The sequence below is a fragment of the Fonsecaea erecta genome (genome assembly GCF_001651985.1).
Source record: "Fonsecaea erecta strain CBS 125763 chromosome Unknown Scaff14, whole genome shotgun sequence".
In the NCBI taxonomy this organism is placed as follows: Eukaryota; Fungi; Ascomycota; class Eurotiomycetes; order Chaetothyriales; family Herpotrichiellaceae; genus Fonsecaea; species Fonsecaea erecta.
In genome coordinates, this window is record NW_017387257.1 from 44,654 (window position 1) to 70,014 (window position 25,361).

General features: G+C 53.7%; 9 protein-coding genes across 9 annotated transcripts; 5 read left to right on the forward strand and 4 right to left on the reverse strand.

The window, feature by feature from the left end:
- Positions 1–468: 468 nt before the first annotated feature.
- AYL99_11333 (hypothetical protein) lies at positions 469–9,521 on the forward strand (the record flags this gene model as incomplete). The annotated part of the gene is made up of 3 exons (XM_018842839.1): positions 469–4,520; positions 4,571–4,791; positions 4,843–9,521. The coding sequence occupies 3 exons, from the start codon at positions 469–471 to the stop codon at positions 9,519–9,521; spliced, it is 8,952 nt and encodes a 2,983-aa protein (XP_018687599.1).
- A 166-nt stretch (positions 9,522–9,687) lies between these two features.
- Positions 9,688–10,467, reverse strand: AYL99_11334 (hypothetical protein; the record flags this gene model as incomplete). Its single annotated transcript, XM_018842840.1, has 1 exon — positions 9,688–10,467. One exon carries the CDS (start codon positions 10,465–10,467, stop codon positions 9,688–9,690), a length of 780 nt encoding a protein of 259 aa, XP_018687600.1.
- A 473-nt stretch (positions 10,468–10,940) lies between these two features.
- Positions 10,941–12,188, forward strand: AYL99_11335 (hypothetical protein; the record flags this gene model as incomplete). Its single annotated transcript, XM_018842841.1, has 3 exons — positions 10,941–11,500; positions 11,575–11,686; positions 11,769–12,188. 3 exons carry the CDS (start codon positions 10,941–10,943, stop codon positions 12,186–12,188), a joined length of 1,092 nt encoding a protein of 363 aa, XP_018687601.1.
- Positions 12,189–12,300: 112 nt separating this feature from the next.
- Positions 12,301–14,151, reverse strand: AYL99_11336 (hypothetical protein; the record flags this gene model as incomplete). The annotated part of the gene is made up of 6 exons (XM_018842842.1): positions 12,301–12,429; positions 12,492–13,259; positions 13,322–13,440; positions 13,496–13,739; positions 13,813–13,976; positions 14,037–14,151. 6 exons carry the CDS (start codon positions 14,149–14,151, stop codon positions 12,301–12,303), a joined length of 1,539 nt encoding a protein of 512 aa, XP_018687602.1.
- A 386-nt stretch (positions 14,152–14,537) lies between these two features.
- On the forward strand, positions 14,538–15,898 carry AYL99_11337 (hypothetical protein; the record flags this gene model as incomplete). The annotated part of the gene is made up of 2 exons (XM_018842843.1): positions 14,538–15,247; positions 15,304–15,898. The coding sequence occupies 2 exons, from the start codon at positions 14,538–14,540 to the stop codon at positions 15,896–15,898; spliced, it is 1,305 nt and encodes a 434-aa protein (XP_018687603.1).
- Positions 15,899–16,950: 1,052 nt separating this feature from the next.
- On the forward strand, positions 16,951–18,982 carry AYL99_11338 (hypothetical protein; the record flags this gene model as incomplete). The annotated part of the gene is made up of 6 exons (XM_018842844.1): positions 16,951–16,960; positions 17,019–17,239; positions 17,308–18,080; positions 18,138–18,253; positions 18,311–18,568; positions 18,627–18,982. 6 exons carry the CDS (start codon positions 16,951–16,953, stop codon positions 18,980–18,982), a joined length of 1,734 nt encoding a protein of 577 aa, XP_018687604.1.
- Positions 18,983–19,841: 859 nt separating this feature from the next.
- On the forward strand, positions 19,842–20,851 carry AYL99_11339 (hypothetical protein; the record flags this gene model as incomplete). The annotated part of the gene is made up of 2 exons (XM_018842845.1): positions 19,842–20,247; positions 20,409–20,851. 2 exons carry the CDS (start codon positions 19,842–19,844, stop codon positions 20,849–20,851), a joined length of 849 nt encoding a protein of 282 aa, XP_018687605.1.
- Positions 20,852–20,871: 20 nt separating this feature from the next.
- On the reverse strand, positions 20,872–23,381 carry AYL99_11340 (hypothetical protein; the record flags this gene model as incomplete). Its single annotated transcript, XM_018842846.1, has 5 exons — positions 20,872–21,455; positions 21,508–21,704; positions 21,761–23,080; positions 23,137–23,217; positions 23,308–23,381. 5 exons carry the CDS (start codon positions 23,379–23,381, stop codon positions 20,872–20,874), a joined length of 2,256 nt encoding a protein of 751 aa, XP_018687606.1.
- A 599-nt stretch (positions 23,382–23,980) lies between these two features.
- On the reverse strand, positions 23,981–24,882 carry AYL99_11341 (hypothetical protein; the record flags this gene model as incomplete). The annotated part of the gene is made up of 2 exons (XM_018842847.1): positions 23,981–24,543; positions 24,633–24,882. The coding sequence occupies 2 exons, from the start codon at positions 24,880–24,882 to the stop codon at positions 23,981–23,983; spliced, it is 813 nt and encodes a 270-aa protein (XP_018687607.1).
- Between the last annotated feature and the right edge of the window lie 479 nt (positions 24,883–25,361).

Sequence of the window (25,361 nt, forward strand, 5' to 3'; positions counted from 1 at the left end):
CGGTAAAGGCGGAGACACAGTCGTGGACCAGTAGGGTCTACTTCCTGTGCCGCAAGGATCTAGCTGTACAGTAGTTTCCATAGAGCTAGTGTTCTTTAAGACGCGGAAAGAGTTAGATTCGGCGCGAACCGTCCGTAGCCGCTTACTAGCGTGCTAGTCCGTCAATTCTCGACTATTGCCAAGCCACTAACGAACCTTGCGGAATCCTCCTGTAACTACATACCATCCCTACCCTTGAAGATATGCGAGTACTTCTGGAGATCGACATGCATGCTTCGCTCTAGCCAGCTCTGCTGTGCAGTAGATATCGAGGCGATATGTGCACCGGTGAGGCCGAAATGTCGGCGTTAGAGACAACATGCGTCCAACACGCCTTCTCTCTTAATGACGAGGCGTCGGCCAGGTGCAAGGAAGCCAGCGATGTGAAGCGACGCACAACGCTTCTCACACTCTCTTGCACCAACTGCAATGAGTCCATTTGAAGCTCAGCCTAAGGAGCTCATCGCATTGATCGGCAGTGGCTGTCGCTTCCCTGGCGGTGCAGATAATCCCTCCCGACTATGGGAACTTCTGAAATCTCCCAGAGATTTGGTGAAGAAAGTGCCCAAGGAGAGGTTCAATATCGACGGCTATTACCACCCTGACGGAGCCCATCATGGCCGGACAAACGCGCAGTACGCGTACTTTCTGGAAGAAGATCCCTATGCATTTGATCCAGGATTCTTCAATATTTCTCCAAATGAAGTCGACACAATCGACCCACAACAGCGCCTCCTTCTGGAGACTGTCTATGACAGCCTCACATCGGCGGGTCTGAGAATGGAGGACCTTCGAGGCTCCCCTACCGCCGTATATGTAGGACTGATGCAACGAGATTTCCTCGACAACTCGAACTATGACATGGACGCACTGAGCACCTATGCCGCCACGGGTGCCGCGGCTTCTATCCTTTCCAACAGAATCTCCTATGCGTTTGGCTGGCATGGACCCAGTATGACCATCGATACCGCTTGCAGCTCATCTCTCGTGGCCGTTCACCTTGCTGTCCAGCAGCTTCGAACAGGGGCAAGTCAGGTTGCTATCGCAGCAGGCTCCAATCTAATTCTCGGCCCAACCCCCTTTGTCACCGCAAGTAAGCTCAACATGTTCTCGCCCACAGGCCGCTCTCGGATGTGGGATGCCGCTGCGGATGGCTATGCTAGGGGCGAAGGCATCGCCGCTGTCGTTCTCAAAACCCTGTCGAAGGCAATTGCAGATGGTGACACCATCGAATGTATAATACGCGAAAGCGGCATCAATCAGGACGGCAGGACTCCTGGCATAACAATGCCAAGCCCCGCAGCACAAGAGGCACTCATCCGACAAGTCTACCAATCAGCCGGTCTCGATATCACGAAATCTGAGGATCGCTGTCAATACTTCGAAGCCCACGGAACAGGGACTCAAGCGGGAGATCCACAAGAAGCTTGTGCCATCTCGTCTGCTTTCTTCGGCGACAGACCACGTGCTGCCAACGAGGACCCATTGTACGTGGGCAGTATAAAGACCATTATCGGCCACACCGAAGGCACCGCTGGAGTTGCTGGCCTGATAAAAGCGTCGCAGGTCATACAGCATGGACTTCTTCCACCAAACATGCTATTTAATCAGCTGAACCCAAGAGTGGCTCCATTCTATTCAGATCTGCGTGTTGTTACAGAACAACGAGCGTGGCCTGTGCTCAAGTTCAACCAACCACGGCGCGTGAGTGTCAATTCTTTCGGATTTGGTGGAACGAATGCTCATATCATTGTGGAATCATACGTCCCTATCTCGAAGGAAGCGCTGGAACAGCCACCAACGCCTTGCTTAGCCCCCGTTGTTCTCTCTGCCAATTCTACTGCCTCACTCAAAGCCATCATGGAAGCCCTCAAGCAAAGTCTCGACAGCCATCCAGAGCTCCAATTGCGAGATCTCGCATGGACGCTGCTGAAGAAACGATCGACTCTACAAGTCCGCCACACCATATCCGCAAAATCCCTGCCAGCACTTTGCGAAGCTCTCAGCCGAGACGCATCTTCATTATCAGGAAAGCAGGCGTTCACAGTGATGTCGGACGCCAAGCGAAAACCTGAAGTCTTGGGTATTTTTACTGGACAAGGGGCTCAATGGCCGGCCATGGGAAAGGTTCTGATTTCTGAAGTCTCATATGCGCGAAGTATTATTTCAGAGCTTGACTATAGCCTTCAGAGCCTGCCAGATAAGTACCGACCAGGATGGAGCCTCATGAGTCAGCTTCTCCTAGAGGGCGAAGCCTCCAATGTGCACGATGCGGCCTTTTCTCAGCCACTCTGTTGTGCAATCCAGATCATGCTGATAAAGCTGCTTGAAGCAGCAGGGGTGACATTCAAAGTTGTCGTCGGCCACAGCTCTGGGGAGATAGCATGCGCCTTTGCTGCCGGCTTCATATCGGCGTCGCAAGCTATCCGCATTGCATACCTTCGTGGCCTTACCGCAGAATACGCGCGTGGGCCGGATGGTGTAGAGGGCGCCATGATGGCTGCAGGCACCTCTTTCGACGATGCGTGTGAGCTGTGCGATCTTGAGGCTTTTAAGGGCAGAATTACAGTCGCTGCGAGTAATGGCCCAGACAGTGTCACCTTGTCTGGAGACAAAGATGCCATTCTCGAGGCATACGACGTTCTGATTGATGAGTCGCGATTTGCTCGAGTCCTCAAAGTTGACAAGGCTTACCACTCGCACCATATGCGACCTTGCGCAGAGCCTTACGTTGCTGCCTTGAAAGCCTGTGGTTGTGATACTTTCACTCCGCTCAGTGTGCCCCAAAGTACCTGGCTCTCTTCTGTCTACGAAGGGAAGATCATGCGGCGTGGGGATTATAGTGCCGAGTATTGGAAAGAGAACTTGCTCTCTCCGGTGCTATTCTCTTCGGCGGTCGAGTTAGCAGTCCTGAAACACACGCCCCTTGATATTTGCGTCGAGATTGGTGCTCACCCTGCGCTGAAGAATCCAACGCTACAGACTATCGAGAACTGTTCTGGTTCTAGCCTTCCATACGTTGGCTGCATGGAACGGAAGAAAGACGACACTGAAGCCTTCTCTTCATGTCTGGGACTCTTATGGTCGCACTTCGGGGCAGCGGCTGTTGATATTGACAACTTGTATAGGAGTTTGTCAATTGATGCGCACAGCGTCCGCGATGTGTCCAAGCAACTTCCGAGTTATTCTTGGGATCACTCACGCTCGTACAGAAAGGAGTCCCGCGCCCTTCGTGCGCTGCTTGACGCAGAAAGGCCTCACCTGTTACTCGGAAGGAGATCTACTCACAGTACCCCTTCGTCGATGCACTGGCAGAACTTCATTCGACCACGTGATATTGATTGGCTTGATGGCCACTCACTTCAAGGACAGACTGTGTTCCCCGGAGCAGGCTACGTTGTCATGGCCATGGAAGCCGCCGTCAAGTTGAGCGGTGATCGGAGCATTCGGCTTTTGGAAGTTCTGGACATCACAATTGACAAGGCTGTTACCTTCGAGGATGAGAACAGCATGGTCGAACTGAACCTCAGTCTTGACGTGGACGCATCGCAGACTACAGACACATACGCGGTATACAGTTTCACCATCAACTCATGCCTCGCCAGAGAAACCGGGCCCACTCGTTCAGTCGCTGGCACAGTCGCCGTCACGTACGGATCGGCTACGCGCGATGCTCTTCCAATTTCACAAGACGAGCCTGCACACCTCAATGACGTTGGCATTGACCGGTTCTACAACATGCTAGACCAGGCTGGGTACAACTATACGAAGCAATTTCGCGGAATCACCAATCTCAGGCGCGGCGACAGCAAGGCGAACGGCTCCATCAACTTCCATCGCTTAGAAGACGGCCAACGTAACATGGTCATCCATCCTAGCACTCTCGATGTTGCCTTCCAGAGCATGATAGGGGCGTATGCTGCTCCGGGTGACGGTCGTGTACGATCCTTGCTTGTTCCGACTGGAATCGGTCGCATCGCTTTGAGCCCGTGGGTTGCCGACCATATCAACAACTCGGCTAGTCATGTGAACTTTATCTCCACAATTGCAGCAAGCGCTGGCACCAGCCTCCAAGGTGATATTGAGGTTTTCGACCCCGAGACCAGGGCAACGATGCTCCACATTGAGGGTATTGGTTTCAAACCTACCTTCCCACCTTCCCCTGAAGACGATCACGACATGTATACCAAATGGAGCCTTGGTCCTCTGAATCCCGATGCGTTGCTCGACGAGATCGAGCGACACGCTACAGAGCAGGATAAGAAGGACGTTTCAATCATCGAACGGATCACGTATTGGTACATCAGGTCTGTTCTGGATAACGTCACCGCCGCAGATCGCGAGAAAGCATCCTTCCACTTCGCAAAGTATATCCAGTGGTGTGAGTATGTGCTCAGTGAAACCAAAGCTGGGCGTAATGCATGGTATACAGCAGACTGGGATAGGGATACGCGTGAAGATATCGAGATAATGATCCAGGAGTAAGAGTTCTCGTCACCACAGAAAGAGCCTTGACTGACCGTTGTCCTAGAAACATATCCCAACCGTTCGTGCGTCTCATTCAGAGAGTTGGTGAAGGTGCTCTGGAGACATTCCGCAACGATGAGAATGCCTTCGACCTCCTTGACCATGACGGCCTGCTCACGGAGTTCTACAGTGGAGAAGTGAGTTACGGCCAATCTTATTACTACTACCAGCGCATTCTCGAGCAAATCACTCATCGATATCCCAACTTGGACGTTCTTGAAGTTGGTACGTATAGAATAGCGTCTCCAGCGCGACGAAGACTGACAACGACAACAGGAGCGGGCACAGGAGGAGCGACACGATTATTCTTGAACCATGATCAGCTGTCCTTTAACAGCTACACGTTCACCGATATTTCTCGTACCTTCTTCGAGCCAGCCGCAAAAGAGTTTGAAAGACACGCAGAAAAGCTGGAGTTCCAACCACTTGATATCCGCCGTTCTCCTACCGAACAGGGATTTAAGCCCAACTCATACGACTTGGTCGCCGCATCCAACGTGCTCCATGCCACGCCGAACCTCGAAGAAACTCTTTCAAATGTGCGATCACTGCTAAAACCTGGCGGTCGACTGATTGTCATTGAAATTGCACACGAAAAGCATACTCGTGTCGGATTCATCTTTGGATTGTTCCCCGATTGGTGGTCCGGGCACGACGAGGGCCGTGTTCTGGCACCCTTTGTTCCCTATTCTGAATGGGACAAGCTGCTGAAGAGAACCGGGTTCTCTGGCATTGACACTCGTTCTCTCGATCCAGACAGTACAACCTTCCCCAGCGGCGTTTTCCTCTCGCACGCCGTGGACGATCTCATACAGAAGCTGGATTCACCCCTCACTGCCCCTATCGAGGACTCTTATGGCCCATTAGTTGTCGTCGGAGGCTCCTCTCCAGAGACTGCCGAACTCATCGGTCAAATCTCCAGCATTTTACCGACACGGAAATTCGACACCGTCCCAAGCCTTCGAGACATCATCAACGCCGACCTACTACCCGGTACAACATTTATTGTTTTGTCGGAGTTCGATGAACATACTTTTGCTGGACTGGACGACGAAAAGTTTGATGCTCTACAGACCATTTTCAATGCCGCACACAATGTCTTGTGGGTGACTGAAGATGGCTGGGCTGCAAATGCTCAGCAAGCCATGACAATCGGCCTACTTCGTACATTACGTCACGAATATCCTGACATTCAGATCCAGCTGCTGGATGTTGACAACATCCAGAACCTCGAGCCTCGTTTCCTGGTCGAAACTGTTCTCCGCCTGGAACATGGCACCAAATGGGAAGACAGCGGTTTTCTTTGGACACAGGAGCCCGAGCTGTACTTGGTCGGCGGCAAGGTCCTGATACCGCGTCTAAGACGTGATGTAGACAGGAACAACCGTCTAAACTCTGGCCGCCGTCTCATACTGGCCGATATGGATCCTCGAAAAGATCTTTTGAGCTTAGAGTACGACGAAGGGAAGCCTTACTTCAGCGCAAATGTGGAGCGGCTTGTTCCATCTAGCCCTGAGGAGACTTGTGCGAAGATCCAGGTGCGGTATTCGCTCGCAAAGGCTCTGCGTGTCGGCCAGTCGGGATTCTACCATCTGATTCTGGGGAGCGTTGCCGGTTGTGAGGACGCCATGGTGGTGGCCTTGTCAAGCGAAAATGCTTCCTCTGTCGAAGTCCCTTCCCGCCAAGTTATCAATGTTGGGGACGGAGACGACTCGATTAAGTCGACGCTTCTTAGCATCTCTGCAAATATTGTCGCCGTCACTCTGATGTCCGATCTCGTACGAGGTTCAGCCGTGCTTGTCTTCGAGCCTCCCAGCTACTACGTCGAATGTCTACGAGACCACGCTGCTACTGCTGGTATCGCACTCAAGTTTGCCTCCACCAAATCTGCACCCAAAGTGAACGATATCGATTGGATCCATCTACACGAAAGGGAGACCGAGCGAAGTCTGCGTCAGAAACTTCCACCGGGCATTTTACTGTTATACGACTTGGTTGCCGATCAGAACCCAGCAAGCCTGAGCCGTCGGCTAATGAGGTGTCTTCCACCTAGCTGCTCAATCCGGGGCGCAGATCACCTGTTTCAGAACATCGCAACATCGGTGTCGACGCTGGGCGCTCAAGCTGCAGCACAGGTCCTTGCTGAGGCTATTAGATCGGCGCAGAAATACAGAGGTATCGACAGTGTACCCATTCTAACCGCTCATGATATTCAGTCTTCGACGGGCACTCCTGATATCAACGCAATCGTCGACTGGACAACAGACAAATTCATTACCAGTCGTATCCGCCCTATCGAATCGAACGACTTATTTATAGGAGACAAGACTTATCTACTGATCGGCCTTGCTGGTGACATGGGCCGTTCGATTGCTCGATTTATGGTTGAGCATGGGGCACGGCATCTCGTGCTGTCCAGCCGTGTTCCGAAAATTGACCAACGTTGGATCGACGACATTGCTCGTTGTGGAGGAAGAGTAATGGTGCTCCCCATGGATGTCTCCAACGAAGCCGCAGTCGAGAAAGGTCTGGCAGAAGTGCGTGCGTCGATGCCTCCCATCGGTGGGGTGGCGTTTGGGCCGCTCTTGCTGCAGGACGTCATGTTCAAGAACATGGAGCTTCCGATGATGGAGATGGTCCTGGCGCCCAAGGTGACGGGGGTTCGCTTGTTGAATGAGCGTCTGTCTGATCCTGCAAACCCGCTAGACTTCTTCGTCATGTTCTCGTCTATCGTGATGGTTGTAGGAAACCCTGGACAAGCGGCGTACAGCGCCGCGAATGCATACCTCCACGCTACAGCCTTGCAAAGACGCGCTCGAGGCATGGCCGCATCGACTATCGATATCGGTGCTGTTATTGGGGTCGGCTTCATTTCCCGCGCCGGGCGCGAGAACGAGTCCCAAACCCGTAAGTTCCTTGCCGACGAGGTCAAGGAATGGGAGCTCCATGCATTATTTGCGGAAGCTGTTGTGGCTGGCCGAAACTGGGAGATCGACGATGTGGAGCTCATCACCGGCATGGTACACATGGATGAGAAGGAGCAGGATCGAATTCCCTGGTACAACGACCCACGGTTTGCCGCATTCAAGCTTTCCGACCGCCGCAGCACCGGCAACGAAGCGACCGGAGCTGTCGCATCCCTCAAAGAACAACTATCAAAGGCCGAAACCCTGGAGCAGGTGCGCGACATCGTCCTCGAAGGCGTGGCGAGCAGAATACGCGGGGCACTGCTGCTCGCTTCAGCGGACGAGCTGAATCTGACGGCTCCTTTAATCGACCAGGGAGTGGATTCTCTGAGCGCAGTGACGGTGGCCTCGTGGTTCGCCAAAAATCTCAATCTCGACGTGCCTTTGCTGAAGATCCTAGGAGGCGCCTCGGCCGCTGACTTGGTCGACGATGCTGTCTCTCGTTTGAATCCAGACTTGATTCCACTCGTTGACACTGGATCTCTAGAGCAGGCGGAACAAACAATCCTAGAAGTAGTGCCAACAACGCCATCGTCGACCAGTGGCACGGCCAATGAAAGTTCCACCTTCTCGGTCGAACACAGCAGTGGCATTGCAACTCCGCCATCCCACCTTTCTGATGTGGACGATGACGGGTTCCAGCGCGTGGCACCGCTTTCCATTATGCAAGAATACTCGTGGAAGCAGATGCAACTTCCTCTGGATCCAGCCACGTTCAACAGCACCATTGGCATGTACATGCAAGGGCCTCTCGACCTGAATCGCCTCGCCTGGGCATTTGATCAGGCCCTGAAGCGCAGCGACGCATTTCGCACGTGTTTTATCTCTAATCCAGAGTCCTCCGTCGAGGATCCTGTACAAGCGATCATGAGATCACCGCGAAACTCATTTCAAGCCATCAAAGTGGCAGACAGGAATGCTGCCGACGAAGCATTCATCAACCTCCAAGGGGCAACTTATGATGTAGAGAAAGGCGACACGCTGAAAATCGTCGACTACTTCTGGACGCCCACCGATCACCTTCTGATCATCGCCTACCACCGCCTCGTTGGGGATGGGTGGACCACCGAACACCTATTCGTTGACGTGAGCCAACTTTACAGTGGCCTCCCGCTAAAACCAGCACCTAGCTACGTTGATTACTCGATCCTGCAGCGTAATCAGCTCGCCTCAGGCGCATACGACGCGGACCTGATTTATTGGTCCGACCTCTTTCAAGGCCTGCCACCACGCCTGCCCGTCTTCTCGCTCGCCGCTATCAACTCGTCTGGCTCGGAAACACTCGACTGGACCTCGCATGAAGTCTCCACGAGGCTCAACCGCATGGTAGCAGTCCGCATCAAGGACCGCAGCCGCAAACAGCAAGCCACTCCCATGCACTTCTATCTAGCCTCGTTCCACATCCTCCTTGCCCGGCTGACCGGCTGCGACGATATCACCATCGGCGTTGCCGACTCTGGCCGTGCCTCCCTCACTGACCAAGCCACCATGGGCTTCTTCGCATCCTATCTTCCGCTGCGCTTGACCTACGACTCTGGCCATGTATTCAATGAAGCTCTTACTGCCACGAAGGAGCAAATGCGAGCCGCACTCCTCCACAGTGCCGTCCCCTTACCCGCCATCCTCGAACGCCTCTGCCTGCCCTCCAGCCCCACTGCCGATGACCCCTCCTCTCAAGCACCGCTCTTTCAAGCCATCTTCGACTACAAGCAGGGGCAGACGGAGAGTGGAAGTATTGGCGAGGCGAAGATAGTTGAGACTGACATCCCCCGTGCCGGAACGCCTTACGATATCACACTGCAGATGGGAGATGACCCAAGTAAAGGAGAGCCGGTGATTACGGTAAAGCTGCGGAAGGAGCGTTACGGACCCGGAGCCGCTGAGGTGGTGATGCAGGGATTTCTGTCGATTTTGAACACATTTGCGAGGAACCCGGTCCTGAGGGTCACAGACGCGACGTTGGATCAGGCGGTGAAGACCAGGAGTTGATGAGATGTTGGGTCCTCGGTGGTGCTATAATAAACGTCTCTTCGGTATATCTCATAAATTCCAAGATCCCCTAGTTTCCATTATCTAGTGACCATCCCTAGTATCCGTGACGCGCCTGGATACCGAGCCAGACTAATGAGACCACGAGAACCTATTATACTCTACTTTAAACGCCGACTTCCCCTACGCCCGCCAATCTCCGGATATGCCTGACGACCTCGTCGACGTCGTCTTTCTTGGTGGGCATGTGATGGCTGGCGTCAACCTGGACGACGGTGGCGTACTCGGGCCGGTAGTGGTTCCGCACCAGCTGGCGTGCGCGGCCGAGGCAGAAGTCGCGGTTGCCGTGGATGTGCAGGGTCGGCACGTCGATGAAGGCGGTAGTGGCAGTGGTGGTGGTTTGCTTCTCCTGGGGCTGGGCGGCGCGCGCGTTCAACCACACCGACGCCTCGCGCGGGAAAAAGCAGCAGCTGACCACGGCAAATCGGAGCGGTGGGAGTACGGAGGGGAGTAGTGGTCCGTTGGAGGAGTCTTCGGGTTGTTTCTGCTGATGTTTCTGCTCCTGCTGAAGCCAGAGCATCAGAGCCAGCGCGAGTCCGCCCTCGGAGAATCCGATGGCGCCGACGATGTCGTCCACGTTGGCATCCGGATGGGATTGCCTCCAGTCGTCCAACCCTTGCTGCACGGCGCCGCTGAGCTCGCGGATACTGTCGTCGATGGTGACGTCGTGGCCGCCGAACCAGCCGCGGTAGGGTTCCTGGCCGGCGAACATGGGCAGCACGCCGGGGCCGGGGGGACACTCGCGCGGGCCTTCGAGGAAGATGAAGTCAAACGTGTCGCGTAGCTGGTGACAGATCCGTGCCATCTGCACGTTGAATATGGATCCCTTCGCGCCCGTGCCATGGAAGCACAGGACGGCTTTTTTGGCGGATCTTTTGACCGTCATTACTGCGTATGTTGCTTGGGTTCTGGGCCTCCCTCCAGCGTCTTTCGATTCTAGTTTGAAGAAGAGTTATTGAGGGTCTTCCCTTCCGTCCCGGTGAATCTTGGAATCCCATCTTTGTCCTGGCCCTTCCATGCAGCTGAATGAAGGAAATCAGATTGTCCGAAAAAGGCCTAAAATCACCGAAATGCCGCATTAGCTTAGCGTGGTGAAATATGGACCCACAAATCTTCCTCAATCGGAAAGGCTACTTCGCCGACCAATCACGCCTTACATCAGTCGGTGTGCGTTGATGCAGTAGAGGTTGTGGTAATTAGTGGTAGAGATAGAGTAACTCGTACAGGCCTCTGTTCAGCTGCGGAATAATAATTTCCAATTTGTGGCACCGAGACTCCTCGTTCCTAAAGACGTCGCCGTTCTTAGTGCTCAACACAACACAGCGAACACCACTCTCTATCTCTAACTGACCGGTCAGAATGGGATCCCTCGCCATCGAAACGGCCAGCGGCTTCATCCCCCCAAATACCCAGCGCGCCATCATCGCCGAGACTGGCGACCACATCTGCATCCGCGAGGACACCCCCTTGGCACCGCTCCAAAGCCACGAATTCCTTGTGCACACCGAAGCCCTGTCTCTCAACCCCAGCGACACCAAGATGCGGGGCGCCTTCGTGACGCCAGGCGCCATGCTCGGCGCGGACTACGCGGGCACGGTGGTGGCGCGCGGAGCCGCCGTCACAGCCGTCGAGATCGGCGACCGCGTGTGCGGCGCCCAGTATGAGATGAACGCCAAACGACCCTTCCGTGCCGCATTCGGGGAGTACAACATCCCCACCGGCCCGTTCTGGTTGAAGCTGCCTCCCTCTATCACCACTGAAGGCGGCGCCACGATGAGTGCGGCTATTGGAACTGCAGGACTTGCTTTGAATCGTCTGGGCCTGCCGCTTCCTGATGCCCCCGTGCCGAAGCCCGCATATGTTCTCGTGTACGGCGGCGGGACTGCGACGGCGACGATTGCCATTCAGTTGCTCAAACTGTGAGAGACACCACTGTGGGGCTGTGGACATACGAGAAGTTGCAGGACATCCTAGCTGATTGACCTACGAGCAGTATCAACATGATTCCAATCACGGCATGCTCGCCCGTGCACAACGACCGGCTGAAATCTTACGGCGTGGAAGCGACCTTTGACTACCATGAGCAAGACTGTGCAAACAAGATTGTAAGTGAGAAAATGATATCTCTATGCCCTCCCCTTCCCTCCCTCACGTTTTCAATTCCCCGACCTCATTACAATATTGTAGAAATCCTACACCCGCAACAACCTCCGGTACGCGCTTGACTGCATCACGACGGTCGAATCTACGGCCCTGTGCTTCGCGGCCATCGGGCGAGCGGGTGGTAAATACGTCTCGCTGGACCCATTCGATTCCAGTGTGGCTGCACGCCGCGCCGTCGTCAAGACGGACTGGGTCCTGGGCCCCTGTCTCTTCGGCGAAGGGTGTGTTTGGCCGGCGCCCTACGCACGCCCGCCCAGCGAGCAGGATCTGGAGTTGGGGGAGCGTTTGTGGGCCATTGCACAGGGGCTCCTGGACGAAGGACGTTTGGTACATCACCCGGTCCGGATACTGAAGGGCGGACTGGAACAGGTGTTGGAGGGCATGGAGATGGTCAGGAAAGGGGAGCTTAAGGGGGAAAAGTGTGTTGTGAGGCTCACTCAGTGATGATTTTCTTATAAATTGTCTCTTCAAGATATATATTTGCTGGCTCTGTCATAGCCTGTGAGAAATTGCTGTGCATCATGATCACGGATAGACGGCAGCTCGAATTCGCCCTTTACTGTGTGGCTCGAAGCTGGTCGAGGCTCACACCGGGTCTAAAAGAAAGCTTCGCCTCCACACCCTCCTGTTTCACCCCCAGAGCCTCTCTGAGCTTCCATTCCTTCGTCGGATTTACAAGCTGAATCTGCTCAAATAGTCAGTCCCGATACGAATCTGGTGTGAAGACAAAGGAGGAAGTCGACTCACATCAAGCATCGAGTAGAGCGTCGCCACGAGCTTATAGATCTCACACCGCGCAATGTTCTTTCCCATACAAGCGCGATCACCCGCCCCCCAAGTCAAATCCGCTCTATTCATCCAGCGCAGCCGGTCTGCGTACTCGTCCGCGCTCTCCGTAGGCGCCATGAGCCAACGCTCCGGCCGGAACAGCTGAGCGTCCTCACCATATACGTCCCGGTTGAAATGAGTCGCACCGCCTAATATCGCAACCGCCGTCCCGGCCGGCACGCGGCGTCCATCGTCAAGGACAAACTCACGACCGGGCGGAATTGCGCGGCGGGAGAGTGCTGCGCCGAGGGGGAAACAGCGGAACGTCTCGTGAATGACGGCGTCGAGGTAAGTCATTTTTTGCACCTCCACCCAGAGGGGCGGCATCTGGAGACCGGAGGATTGCAGCTCAATGTGCAGTTTGGCGGCGATGGCAGGCTGTTTGCCGAGGAAGTAGACCACGGCGGTGACGATGGCCGCGACTGATTCACCACCGGCGAAGAGGGGTGTCGTGGCGTAGCCGTGCAGGACCAGTTCGTCGACAGTCTGGGGGAACTTTTCTTTCGTCTCCAGGAGCTGGTCGAGGAGATCCTCGCGGTCGTTGCGCTTCGTTGTCGTCCGTCCCTGCGCCCTCCTGTTCTGGATGAGCTCGCGTGCTCGCCGTGGGAAGGAACCCATGCGTTTGATCATGACCTGAGCCAGGGGGGTTCTCTTAAAAAGTGCGAATATCCAAGGCATGCACACGCCCTACATGTTGACTTCCCCATTAGGTGACAGCAAGCATGGCTTTTCTCTCATGTAAAACCTACCATGGATCGGAATTTCTGAGCCTCGTGCAATCCTTTGAACATGCCCTCTCGATCAGCTTCGCCTCGGATGAGCCCGAAGTCGACAGATGCGGTAATCTTCATGATTGTGTCGTATGCGACTGTATAGGAGTGTCAGTGTAGAGCAACCAGAGCATAGGATGAGATTATGCCTACAGAAGTGCGCCCATTGATAAACGGGCAGCGACTTTCCGGTGGCTATGAACTCCTTGTCGAGCTGGTAGACAAACTGAAGGATGCACTCGTCGATGAAGCGCTCCGATTTGGTGACGTTGGACATGGAATAAATGCCAGCAATCGGCCGTTTAATGGTTGCATGGTCTTTGGGGCTCTCCATGGCCAAGATGTTCGGATATACGACTCCATTGAGCTCATGTCGTAATGGTTTAAAATGATGGCTCTGGCAGGGTATAGCCCCCCAATTTAGCATTGGCTCAACTGCTATACAGGACAGACAGTCTCCGGAGACCTACTTTGGGAAGTGGTGACCTGTTGCCGTAGACTTGTTCAATCATGGCCGGGTCCGAGAAAAGGAGGGTTCGGGGACCAACAAGGACCACGGGGCCATACTCCTCGTGCAGGCGCACAATAGTCAGGCGTGTCCGCTCGTGGTATGTGTCGAGCACTTGGAATAGGTCTACCAGCCTGTCAGATCTGCTCGACCAACGTCTACAGCAAGATCGGGAAATGTAGCTACCCGTGTAGCGACGCCACCATGGTCCCGGAAAGCGCCATAGTCCTGTCCGCAAAGGTGTCGCGAGAAACCAGATCACGCCAGCAGCAACGAAAGACAGAACTAGGAGGTCAAGCATCTTCAATGCCAGAACCATGCGTCGAAGATCACTGTTGATTGCACAGTGTTACGATTTCACCTTATAGTTGAAATGCAAGACAACCACAGGCAGCCTACAAAGGTAACCAGCCACAAACTCCGAAATCGCCGAAGTTGGACTACTTCGAACTGGGCGCTGCATTTCTCAGAGCCAACTTTTTGGTCCTGCGTGATAAGATCGGAACATTTGGGGGAGCCTGGAGGCCACAGTTGAGATGTGTCTCTCGCGGACCGTTTGTCATACTAATAAGGCTTCTAATATGAAGGTTTATCTGCGGGTCGAATACTAATTGATACATTCCCCGATACTTCTCACTTGACAATCTTATTTCTACACTCCTTTCTGCCGGTCAAGAAGCAGTCAGGATGTCTCTGCAACTCACCGTGATAATCATTGGCGCGGGTATTGGTGGCCTGGCTGCTGCAGTGGCACTCCGTCACGCCGGCCACGAAGTCATCGTTGTGGAAAAATACAGCGACAAACGTGAGGTCGGCTTCGCCGTGAGCATATCACCCAACGCCAACAAGGTCCTACGAAGCCTGGGTGTCAGTTTTAAGAGTGGTCGTATGGTGGACTGCACCGAAGATGTGTTCATCCAGGCAGCACCAGGCCAGTGGCCATTTCAAGTCCTGATGCGGTCCTCATTAGCCCACCTCGAGAAGGAGTACGGCGCGCCATCGATGACCGTACACCGTGCCGATCTACACGACTGTCTCAGGGATCTGGCAACCACGAGGGAGGGTGCAGGTGTGCCTGTGGAAATCGTAGAGGGAGCTTCAGCGACGCATTTCGACTCTGGGGGCTCCATTACACTACACAACGGAGTGGTATTAAGGGCAGACTTTGTAGTTGCGGCGGACGGCGTAAAGTCCAAAGCACACCAATCCATCATGAAAGATGGGGCAGAGAGACCTGCGAAACTGAGCGGGATCAGCAATGTCCGGTTCTGCGTACCAACCAAGGCACTCGTGGAAGATGAGGAATTGAGAGAGTTCATGGAACTTGCTCCTCATGGCACCTCCGTAACTTTGGGGGTAAGGCAAGACCGGATGATTCTGCGGTACCCGTGTCGAGAGTAAGTCATTTCGGTCGCCTCAATGGAGCCTCCACTGACATAGTGGCTTCTTTCAGCAATCTGCTCCAGAATTTCGGCCTCTACGCCGCTGGTGACGGCGTGCCTGACAACGAACAGAAATGGAAGATGCAGTCGTCGAAACAAGTTGCCCGCGACCACATGCAGAGCTTCCATTCTTCACTCCACAAGATGCTTGACTACTGTAAGGAAGACGAGATGTACCTCTGGAAAGTGGCGGACCGCGACCCTCTGCCCACATACCACAAGGACCGCCTTATCGTCCTTGGCGACGCTGCACATCCAATGCTCCCAACCCTCGGAAACGGCGCCGGAATGGCGATCGAGGATGCAGGAGCTCTGGGGTTGGTTATGGAAGGAATTAGGGACGTGAAAGAGGTGACAGAGAGGTTGAAGCTGTGGAATAGCGTGCGGAGACCTCGGGCGAGTGCGGTACAGCTCCTGAGTCGGACGACAGGGGTGGGTTATGCTCTCAGCAATGACACGCAGAAGATGGTGAGGGAATACCTGTCGGAGGAGGAGCTCCCAGACTTCGAGCTGCCATGTGTGAAGAAGATGTTGTTCAGTTACGATTGCCTGAGGGAGATGGAGCTAGCGCTTCAAGACGCAAGGGGTTCGGCGAATTGTGCCTAAGGTAGTACGAGTTTCAACCGAAGCCTCCAGGATTGAATGCGTTCGGTGATACACATGAGAATCGCCGATAGAGCATGCAGGGAGCACCGTTGGTCCCTATTGCAACTACGGCGCCCTGCAGTTCGGCGAGTGCCACCGTAGTGAGGTGGCAGCAAGCCATCGCTTATGCGGCATAAAAGGGGGGAGGTCGTCTCCACAATTCGGATCCATCCTTCATCTTCTATTGGTTGGCTTCAACCGCCAGGCCAGTATTTGCATGCTGGGGAACATGCAACTAAACGAGGCCAGGCCATAATACAGTACTGCAGGGTATGCTGAGGATCCTCGTTCTAGTGTCTCCTGATCCCTGCTTCGGGAATGTCAATCGCGGCATCCTCGAGGTCGCTCTTGCAGCATTCGGAGCAGGTCCTGGCTGCAGGATTTAAGGGGCGTTTGCTGGTCACTGTACGAGGTACCGCTTGAATATGCTCTACGAACAACTAGCCGCTTTCCAAGGAGGACAGCGATAGATAGAACAGTCCACAAAGTTGTTGAGGCGCTAACAGCTCATCACTATCGATATCTCACCCGCACGCAGGCATCCTCTTTTCCGACTAAGGTGCTTATCGATCGATCTGCTACCGCTTTTGACCGTTCCACGCGTTTCGGGTATTTTTAGCTTCTGGCTACTGGAAAAGGGGCCGACCCGAGATAGGAGACCCGGTATAGGAATATCTCAGCCGAAGGGTACTGACGTTCTCCCAAATCTGCTGGACAGTCAAACTTTTGCCCCACAGCCTCGCGATGTCTGGCTCACTCTACACTCGTATTCTATGGTGAATCACCCTGTACACACAGACGGATACCTGACAAAGGCCTCATGGGCAGGAAGATCCAGCATACTGATTGATTGATTGGGATGTTTAATGAGTCCAATTTTCCATCTACGATCGATCGATGATTTAAAGAATGCTCCACCTTTGAGCTCCGAAGACTTTGCACGCGGTTCAATTCTCATTTCATCTACCACATGTATTGATTCTGTCCAAGTTTGAGGGCACGTCTGCTTCATTATGTCAGAAGGTACAACTCAGCGCCCATCATTCTCTTTCATCATCGGTTAAGTGGCTGATTGAGCAAGTCCTTGCAGACTCTCCTGTGAGCTATGGAACCAAAGATGAGGCATCTCTCGACAAACATATTGTCAAAGGCAAAGAAGCCACTGTGGAGGCGAAAATACAACCACAGACACCAAAAGATCCCGTAACATCAACAGCCGCGCCTTCGTACCTAAGCCCTCTCAAACAAGCGATTCTGGTCATCGCATTGATGCTCGCCACGTTCATCGTTGGCCTCGACACGGTACGCGGGAGACATTTCGTCTTCTCTTACCAGGTAATAGCAAGCTAACATGCAAGACCCCGCCATAGAGTGTCATCGCCACCGCAATCCCCACTATCACAAAGGAATTCCACAGCGTCGGCCAGGTCGGATGGTATGGCTCTGCGTTCCTGATGTGCCTGGCCATGTTTCAGGGTGTCTGGAGCAAGGCCTACAAATACTTTCCGCAGAAGATAGTCTTCCTTTCGTGCATCTTCATTTTCGAGATCGGGAGTCTCGTGGTCGCTCTCGCCCCCAACAGCGTGGCCGTTATCGCCGGCCGTGCTGTTCAGGGACTCGGTGGCGCAGGCCTCACCTCAGGATGCTACATCATCGCCGCATTCATTGTGCAACCCTCGCGCCTGTCCATAGTCATGGGACTGTTCGGTGCCATTTGGGCTTGCGTATCAGTCTTGGGTCCTGTGCTGGGTGGGGTATTCACCCAAGATCTGACCTGGAGATGGTGCTTCTGGATCAATTTGCCTGTAGGAGGTGTCACGTTTCTCGTCATCCTCTTTCTCTTCAGTACACCAGCACACTCTCAGTCCGTCAAAGCTCCGCCCTGGAGAATGCTCCCTCGCGAGTTCGATGCATTAGGAGTTGTTCTTGGGCTAGGCGCCTGGATCTGCCTGCTGCTCGTGCTGCAAGATGGTGGTCTCGAATACCCGTGGAAATCAAGCTTCTCCATCGGCTTACTCATTGGTTTCTGGCTGTTTGTCGGCGCCTTCGTTGCGGCGGAGTTGATACAGGGCGACACTGCCACAGTCCCGAAGCGACTGTTGAAGAGTCGTACCACTGCAGCATGTGCCATTTACAGCTTCGTGTAAGCTCAAGAAGCTCGATGATGAGAATTTTGAGACTAACAATCGTGTGCTTGTAGCTCCAACGCCGGCGGTGTCTCCAGAACATATACCCTTCCCATCTACTTCCAGGCTGTTCAAGGAGTCTCGCCGTCGGACAGCGGCGTGCGCACAATTCCTAGCGTGCTATCATTCTGTATGCAATAGCCCAGGGCGCCTGTCGAGGTCCATCTTACTAACCTCGGTCTATCAGCCCTCGCAACTTTCAGCTGTGCTATCCTTCTGGGAAAGGTCGGTTACTATCAGCCTTTCCTGTGGGCAGGCGGCATCTTGATTACGATAGGTTCTGGTCTTTATTACACTTTGGATCCAAGTTCGTCAGCGGGACGTTGGATCGGATACCAGATCATAGCAGGTGTTGGCCAGGGCATCGTCATCCAGCTCCCTGTCATGGTTGCCCAGAGAGTCTCAGCGCGACAAGATCTGTCTGTCAATGTAGGGATCATGATGTGTAAGTCCTGATTTGCTCTTAGGTCTTCCAGATGCAAAAGGCTGACGTGCCACCGCAGTTGCCCAGTTTGTTGGAGGAGGTTTCGGTGTATCGACCGGCCAAGCTATCCTTAACAATCGCCTCATCGACACGCTTCCAGCTGGTAACTCCGCTGTCACTTCTGCGTACGTGCTAGCTGCCGGTGCCACTGGACTCCGACAAGCGTTTCCCAATCCTCAAGACCTCCGGACCGTCGTGGCCTCGTACATGGTTGGTCTCAGGGACGCATGGATTTTCACGACCGCCATGAGTGGCGCTGCTTTTGTCGCAGCGTTTGTGGGAGAATGGAGGTCCATCAATGAGCCCGCCCCGGGTGCAAAGTCTCTGGTTGAAACGACATCTACAAACAATGAGGCAGGGGAGGTTAAATCATGATCATCTCTTGTTTAAATGAAGAAATGGCTTGGGGCTCCAAGGCCGGCAGAGAGAGCAAAAATGATGCTGTGGGTAAGCCTTCCCTGTACGAGTCCTTGTAGGCTAATGACAGTATATTGTCTGATAAGAAGAGACACATGTAAGACCTGAGAAACTTGTACCGCATGCACCAGCTTTGAGCGCCGGTGCCTCACCAGCTATTCCATCGGCACCACCTCATCTCAGTACCGCCCCACCAGGCGAGACAAGGGACAAGGCTGACATCTCACATCGGCTGTATACCACACATGCAGACCCAGACCAAGGGAATGTGGTGCAGAGTCAGGCCACCAGAACGACCAACGAACGATTTACAGTCCGGAGTCCGAAAAGTATGTACATATACGGGTGGATTCTTATGTAGTCCAGTCTTCCGTTGTCGGATAGTTCTCAGTGGCGGGGGATTCCGGGGAGATATATGTTTGGGTTCCGGAAGGAGGAGAGGCGGCGCGGATGCCACCGTGCATGGATCAGGAGACTCAATTCAAGTCCTGTATTACGAGTAGGTGCTGGATCTGTAGTTCATTAGGTCCAATCTACTTGTATACTGCGCAAAGTATTGTTTTTGGTTTAGCACGACACCTACTCAGATTAGATTTTGGATTTGAATATAATTTGATCCAAGAAGGACTCTTCGGAGCAGTCTTGGGGTATTTATTCTTCGGAAAGAAAAGAAAGAAGGAAAGAGATAGTGTTATTTCTGCGTCGTGGTCGTGATCGCTGCCTTTATTCTCATCACTACTGCTCATTTTGACCCACAGAAGTAGGAAAAAAGCCTCTACGGAGGGCGAGTCGGGAAGAAAGAAAGAAATCAAGAAAGATGGAGAACATCCAGAGCACCAAACGCACGCTCATCACCGCCAACCACATCCTGCACCACCAGGGTCAAGTGCTCGATGCGTACGGACACATCAGCGTCCGGCACCCATCAAATCCGTCGGTGTTCTTGATGGCGCGCTACGTGCCCGCGGCGCTAGTGGCGTCGCCCGACGACATCGTCGAGTATCGCGTCGCGGACGCTGAGCCCGTCGACGCGCACGCCCCCAGGGGCTACACGGAGCGCTTCATACACTCGGAGCTGTATAAGCGGTTCAGCGAGGTGCGGAGCGTCTGCCACAGCCATGCGCGGGAGGTCATTCCTTGGGGATTGCTGGCCGCCAGCGACGGCGGGAGGAAGGGATCAGAATCGGGACTGAAGGCCTGCGTCAACACGAGTGGTTTTTTGGGTAAGTCTTCTGGTCTGGGCCGAGGTGCTGGTCATGGCGTTTTCGACTCAAGGCTGTTTCTTCAGCACTTTTCTTCCATTCTGTGCTCTCCAATATCATCTAGAGGTTGTGGAAGCGGAAGTTATGAGAGTTGGAAAAAGACTGAAACCTTTTGATTGCAGGAAAGGAAACCCCCGTCTTTGAGCCCCGTCCGCATTTCAGGCCGGGAGACATCAAAGACCTCCTGATCCGCTCCGAGCATCTCGGCGCGGGCCTTGCAGCACTGTTCACCAACGACGCGGCTGACGGTGGCGGCGGTCAACTGGACCGGAGCGTGGTGTTGATGCGAGGGCATGGGATGACCGTGGCGGCGACTTCTATTGAGCATTGTGTGTTCCGTTCAATCTACACGCGAAACAATGCCATTGTCCAGAGCACGGCCGTGATGCTAAACAGCTCGTTGAGGCTGGGATCGGATGCCACTGGAGACGAGGAAGATCTAACGTTTCTCGACGACGACGAGGTGGCGGATTGCACCGGAATTAATGTCAAGACAGTCCTCAGACCGTGGACGGCTTGGAGTCGGGAGGTTCAGGCGAATCCGTTGTACGTGAACCTCGCGTAGGTCTAGGAGCCGGGATGTGGTTAGTTAGGCCTTGAATTGGGATCACAGAACCTGGAAAGGGTGGGAGGATGTACCGGATTGTCACTCCAATCGTCCATCAAACCCGTCCAGCCTGTGCTATCCATGAGCATGCTCTCGATATTTGCGAATTCATCCTCGAATCCAGCCCGCAGAGACCCCTCTCCCGGCGTTGACTGATAAGCGTCTTGACTGTAGGGAGGGTACAGGGTATTGCCGGCTTGCTGGTGCGGTGGTTGGTGAGGATACTGATATCCCACAGCATTAGGTGGGACTTGTGATTGATTAGGATTACTAGAAGATGCAACCCCTGACTGCGCCCCGTTCCTTTCGGAGCTGCTTGCCTCTCTCGAGGGGGGCTTGCTCCTGGATGCGGACAGAGCCTGTAATCTTGCTTGCAGTTGTTGAATGGCTTGGACGTATCGAGATGCAAGCGGGTGCATTTGGCCACCCACACGCTGGAGAAGCTCGAGACCGATCCGGACAGCATGGTCAACGTCCACATTTGGAGGCAAACCGATATCAGCCTTGGATTGGGGTTCAACCGTCTGGTACACCAGGAGGACACCAAGGGCCGCAAAGACATCTAGAGATGAATCAGTCAAGTCCAGTGCGATGGCGATCGGAAACCATCTTACAGTGTGAATTGTGCCAGAACGAGGATAGCTTGTTCTGATGATGCAAACTCCCCATCTGAGTGATCGAGTCGTAAGCGGCTGTAACACAACGCTTGACACACTTGAGCATGATTTCGCGCTGAAAGTGGTCGGTGACCCTCCGCGTAATATAAAGGAGTAGAGTCTGTCGGTGGATCAGATGTCGAGCGTGAAGATATCTGAGAACACTATTGGTTAGCCCCGTGAGAAAAGTCCAAGAGCGCATGATACCCACCTCATTAGGAGCACATTTCTCTGTCTTTCAAAGTGCCACTCCAAGCCCTCTGCTCCTGGTTTGAGATGACCCGGGAGGTTGTCTTGCCATGTGGTCAACTCCCCATCGAGTTGAATGGACAGGGCCAGGAATTGAGTAGTATCCATAACCGGCCTCGCTTTCTGCGTGTTCACCCCAGGTCCGTCTCCGCTGTACAGAGTCTTCAGGATCTTTTCCATCAGCCGACACTGCGGAATGACCTGATTGAAATACTCCAGCTTGGAAGGCAGGCCTTGGGGCTGAACGGACTGCCCCTCTTCGGTCAGGAACTCGTCGTCTACGGCCAGAGGCATACCCACTTCAATTCCTGGACCGTCGGGAATCGTGGGCCGGCCGACCTTCATGCTTAAGACTCGGTCGAGGACAAAGCAGCCCCACCACACCCGCTTGCGCACTTCTTGCTCGATCGTATCTGAAGTGAAGGTGGCAGGGTTGAGGTGCAGTCCTAATCCCTGTGCTGTACGTATTGCAAGTCCAATAACCGTCCAGCAGTTGTTCAGCTCGAGAGCCCCATGAAGGTACTGACCCATTAGTAGCAGAGCTTGAACGAGCTCGATAGTGCCAACTTGTAACAATCCAGACACGAGCAATGTCTTTGCTCTTTTGAAGTAACGAGACCGATTACCCGCCAAACGGCCGGTGACATTGGCATGATCACTTCCGAACGCAAAGACAAGGTTAACGAGTCCATACCAGGCAAGGCTTTGCTGTGGCGCTCCGTCTCCACCAAAATCTTGACTGAGCCACATTCGCCGATATCTCAGTCGAAATGTTCCTTCATGCAGATAAGGGTTGAGCGGGTGCCGGTATTTGAAGTATGCATCTACCAAAGGGTCCGCTACAAACCGGGAGGGGAGACCAAATGGATCGTCAGACTCGGCATTCAAAATCCCAAAAAACGGAACTGAAGGAGATGAGGCTGCAAGCGACGTGTTGGGGTCTCGCAGAGCAGATCCACCGCCCTGAATCCCCGGACGCCCAGATGATGCTTCCTTCTCTGGGGAGCTGACTTTGGCCATGAAATCGAAAGTCGAAGACTCGCCGAAATACTCTGTCGGAGTACCCTTGTTCGCGTCGCTCAATGCAGTTACGGCGTCAGATGCGGCCGTGTGGCTTTCGCTGGGCAGTCGCATGGCTTGCTGTTGATCGTTTGTGCGAGGACGATTTGTTGTCTGACTCGGTGAAGGGGACAGGTATTGACTCCCAGGATTGATCGCCTGGCCACCGTTGCCGGGCACCGTGGTCGGATCCTCCATTCCTCCAGGTAATGTAGGGACGTTGCTTCTAGCGGGTAAGTGGTTGTGTCAAGTGAGTTATTGCAGGACGACAGCACTTACAAGCGGCGTCCATTGGCTTGTTGCGCTGCCGCAAGTTGTTTCTCGAGCATCTCATTTCGCATCTTGAGCTCTTCAACATACCTTGGAATGTCGGTGTTAGCATTCAACTAGCATACACGGTAAGCCACACAGTGGAGAATGCGATAATACCTACTCCCGTGTGAGGCTCACTCGTGGCTTCTCTGGTGAGTAAACACATTCTTGCCGACGCTGTCGACATTGCCAGCATGACGGGCGCTCGCCATCGCATCTATTCTTCTTCAGTCTAGAAGTGGTCAGTCGTCACAGCCATGTCGACGATACAGGTGGAGTCTGGGGTCAGAAGTCCCACCTGCAAAGGTCGCAAGCGTAGCCAACCCGGTGTCTCTTGGGTGGCCGATTAGTGGCATCTTGCTGGTTGTCCGCAGGCGATGCAGTAGTGGACGCGGCTATCATCCTGTATGAAGCAGGCTGTAGGTTGTGTGATACTCTGTCTCCTGACCAGGTTGGCGAACGCGGAGTATTCATCATGTTGGAGGGGGAGATAAACTTGATTTCCGCCGTGGCAAAGCTGAGCCGGGATGGCCGGGGAAATACGCTATGAAGGCGGGCCGGAGCAATGGCTTGGCATCAAACCGGGATCCACTGCATTGTCCACCGGAATCAATAGAGACAATTACGTGGTGTATTCAAACCTTTTGCGTATCACATATCTTGTAGTGGACAGTTGTAGAATGACGAGGTCAAGATACTGGTGAGAAATACCTGCTCAAGCTGGGAATGAGAAGTGGCAAGAGTTCAACTCAGACACAAGCACTGTCTGTTATCCGATATATTGGAGTTGTCTGCGGACTGTTTCCCCATATCATCCCTGTCCACCTTCTCTGCCTGATATTTGGTTACGATACATGGTGTTATCGGTGACCTCCTTCTCCCACAGTGGCCATGGTTTTACAGCTCCCATGCCAGTCGTCGTTCCTGTATCATGCGCCTCGCGCTCGGTGAAGTACTTTACCTCGCCGCCCAAGCCTATTGCACTGCGTTGAACCCGCGCATTCTGTTGCGTGTAGATACTGTTGAAGATGCACATCTCCAAGCTCTCTGATGTCACAACCATACCATGGCCTCTCATGAGCACAACTGGATGATTGACCTGACCATCTTTCCCCAGCGCTTTCGCGAGTGAGGAAGCAAGCTTGGTGTTCCTGACTAGCATGTCCTGGTTGTCGGACGGGTGGTCTTTGTACACAGTAGCGGCATCCCACACAGGGACAGCAGTCCCCAGAAATCCTGCCATGTGAAAACACGCGGACAAAGGCACTGCGGAGATTGAAAACGGCACGACCTCTAAACTGTGCGAATGAACCACTGACTGGACCGCTGCATAGGCTTTGTACACCTCCGAGTGAATGAAACGTTCCGAGAATCCTGTGTCTCGTGAGTTACAATAGTTCCAAAATATCCAACGGAAGGAAATCGTGATGTCGACAAAGCAGCTGTTGATCTCCGCCACTTACCTCTTGGGGCGTCCGGTTTGACAGGCTGTGCATCTTCAACATTGTATATGACAAGATCATCAATAGACGCAACCAACGCAGGCGCCAGATACCTGGACATCAGGAAGGTCGAATGGGACAGACGGACAGAAAGGTGGCCGTACGCGTCCACGATATCATGTTGATGGAGCATGTGACAGCCGTCGATATATTTCTGGAGCAAGACAGGAGATACCTGTGACAGGTCTATGACAGGATCGTCAGACGCCATCGCGATTTCCTTGTCTTTTGGTAAGGGTGTGCTCAAGAACTAAGCACACGACGTGGACGCCCCTGACAATTAGGGAGACCGAGAAGCAATGAAAAGGTCCAATTGACTCAAGGACAGCGTTTTGGTAAATGACCAGACATCAGTTGCTGATATTTTCGTATTTGGTGGTGCAGCACAAAGAGTAATGCTATTGGTCCATAGTGCAACACATCTAGGATGTCGACACCCGGAGTCAGCCTCCGGCCCGGGGAGATAATAAACCTTTAGCTGAACCGTCCCCGGCATTCGCATTCCGGAAGCTCATAAGTCGGTGGACCTGCACCACCGCAGCTTAGCAAAATTTCCATTGCCTGTCCGTGTCACTCGGTATTGTGTATGCGGCCGACAAGTAGAGTCATGACGGGGAACCCTTGAGTCAATTTCCCTCTGCTCATTTTTGAGATGTTGCCAAGTCAGACTAAGCTTCTTTCGTCTACCTC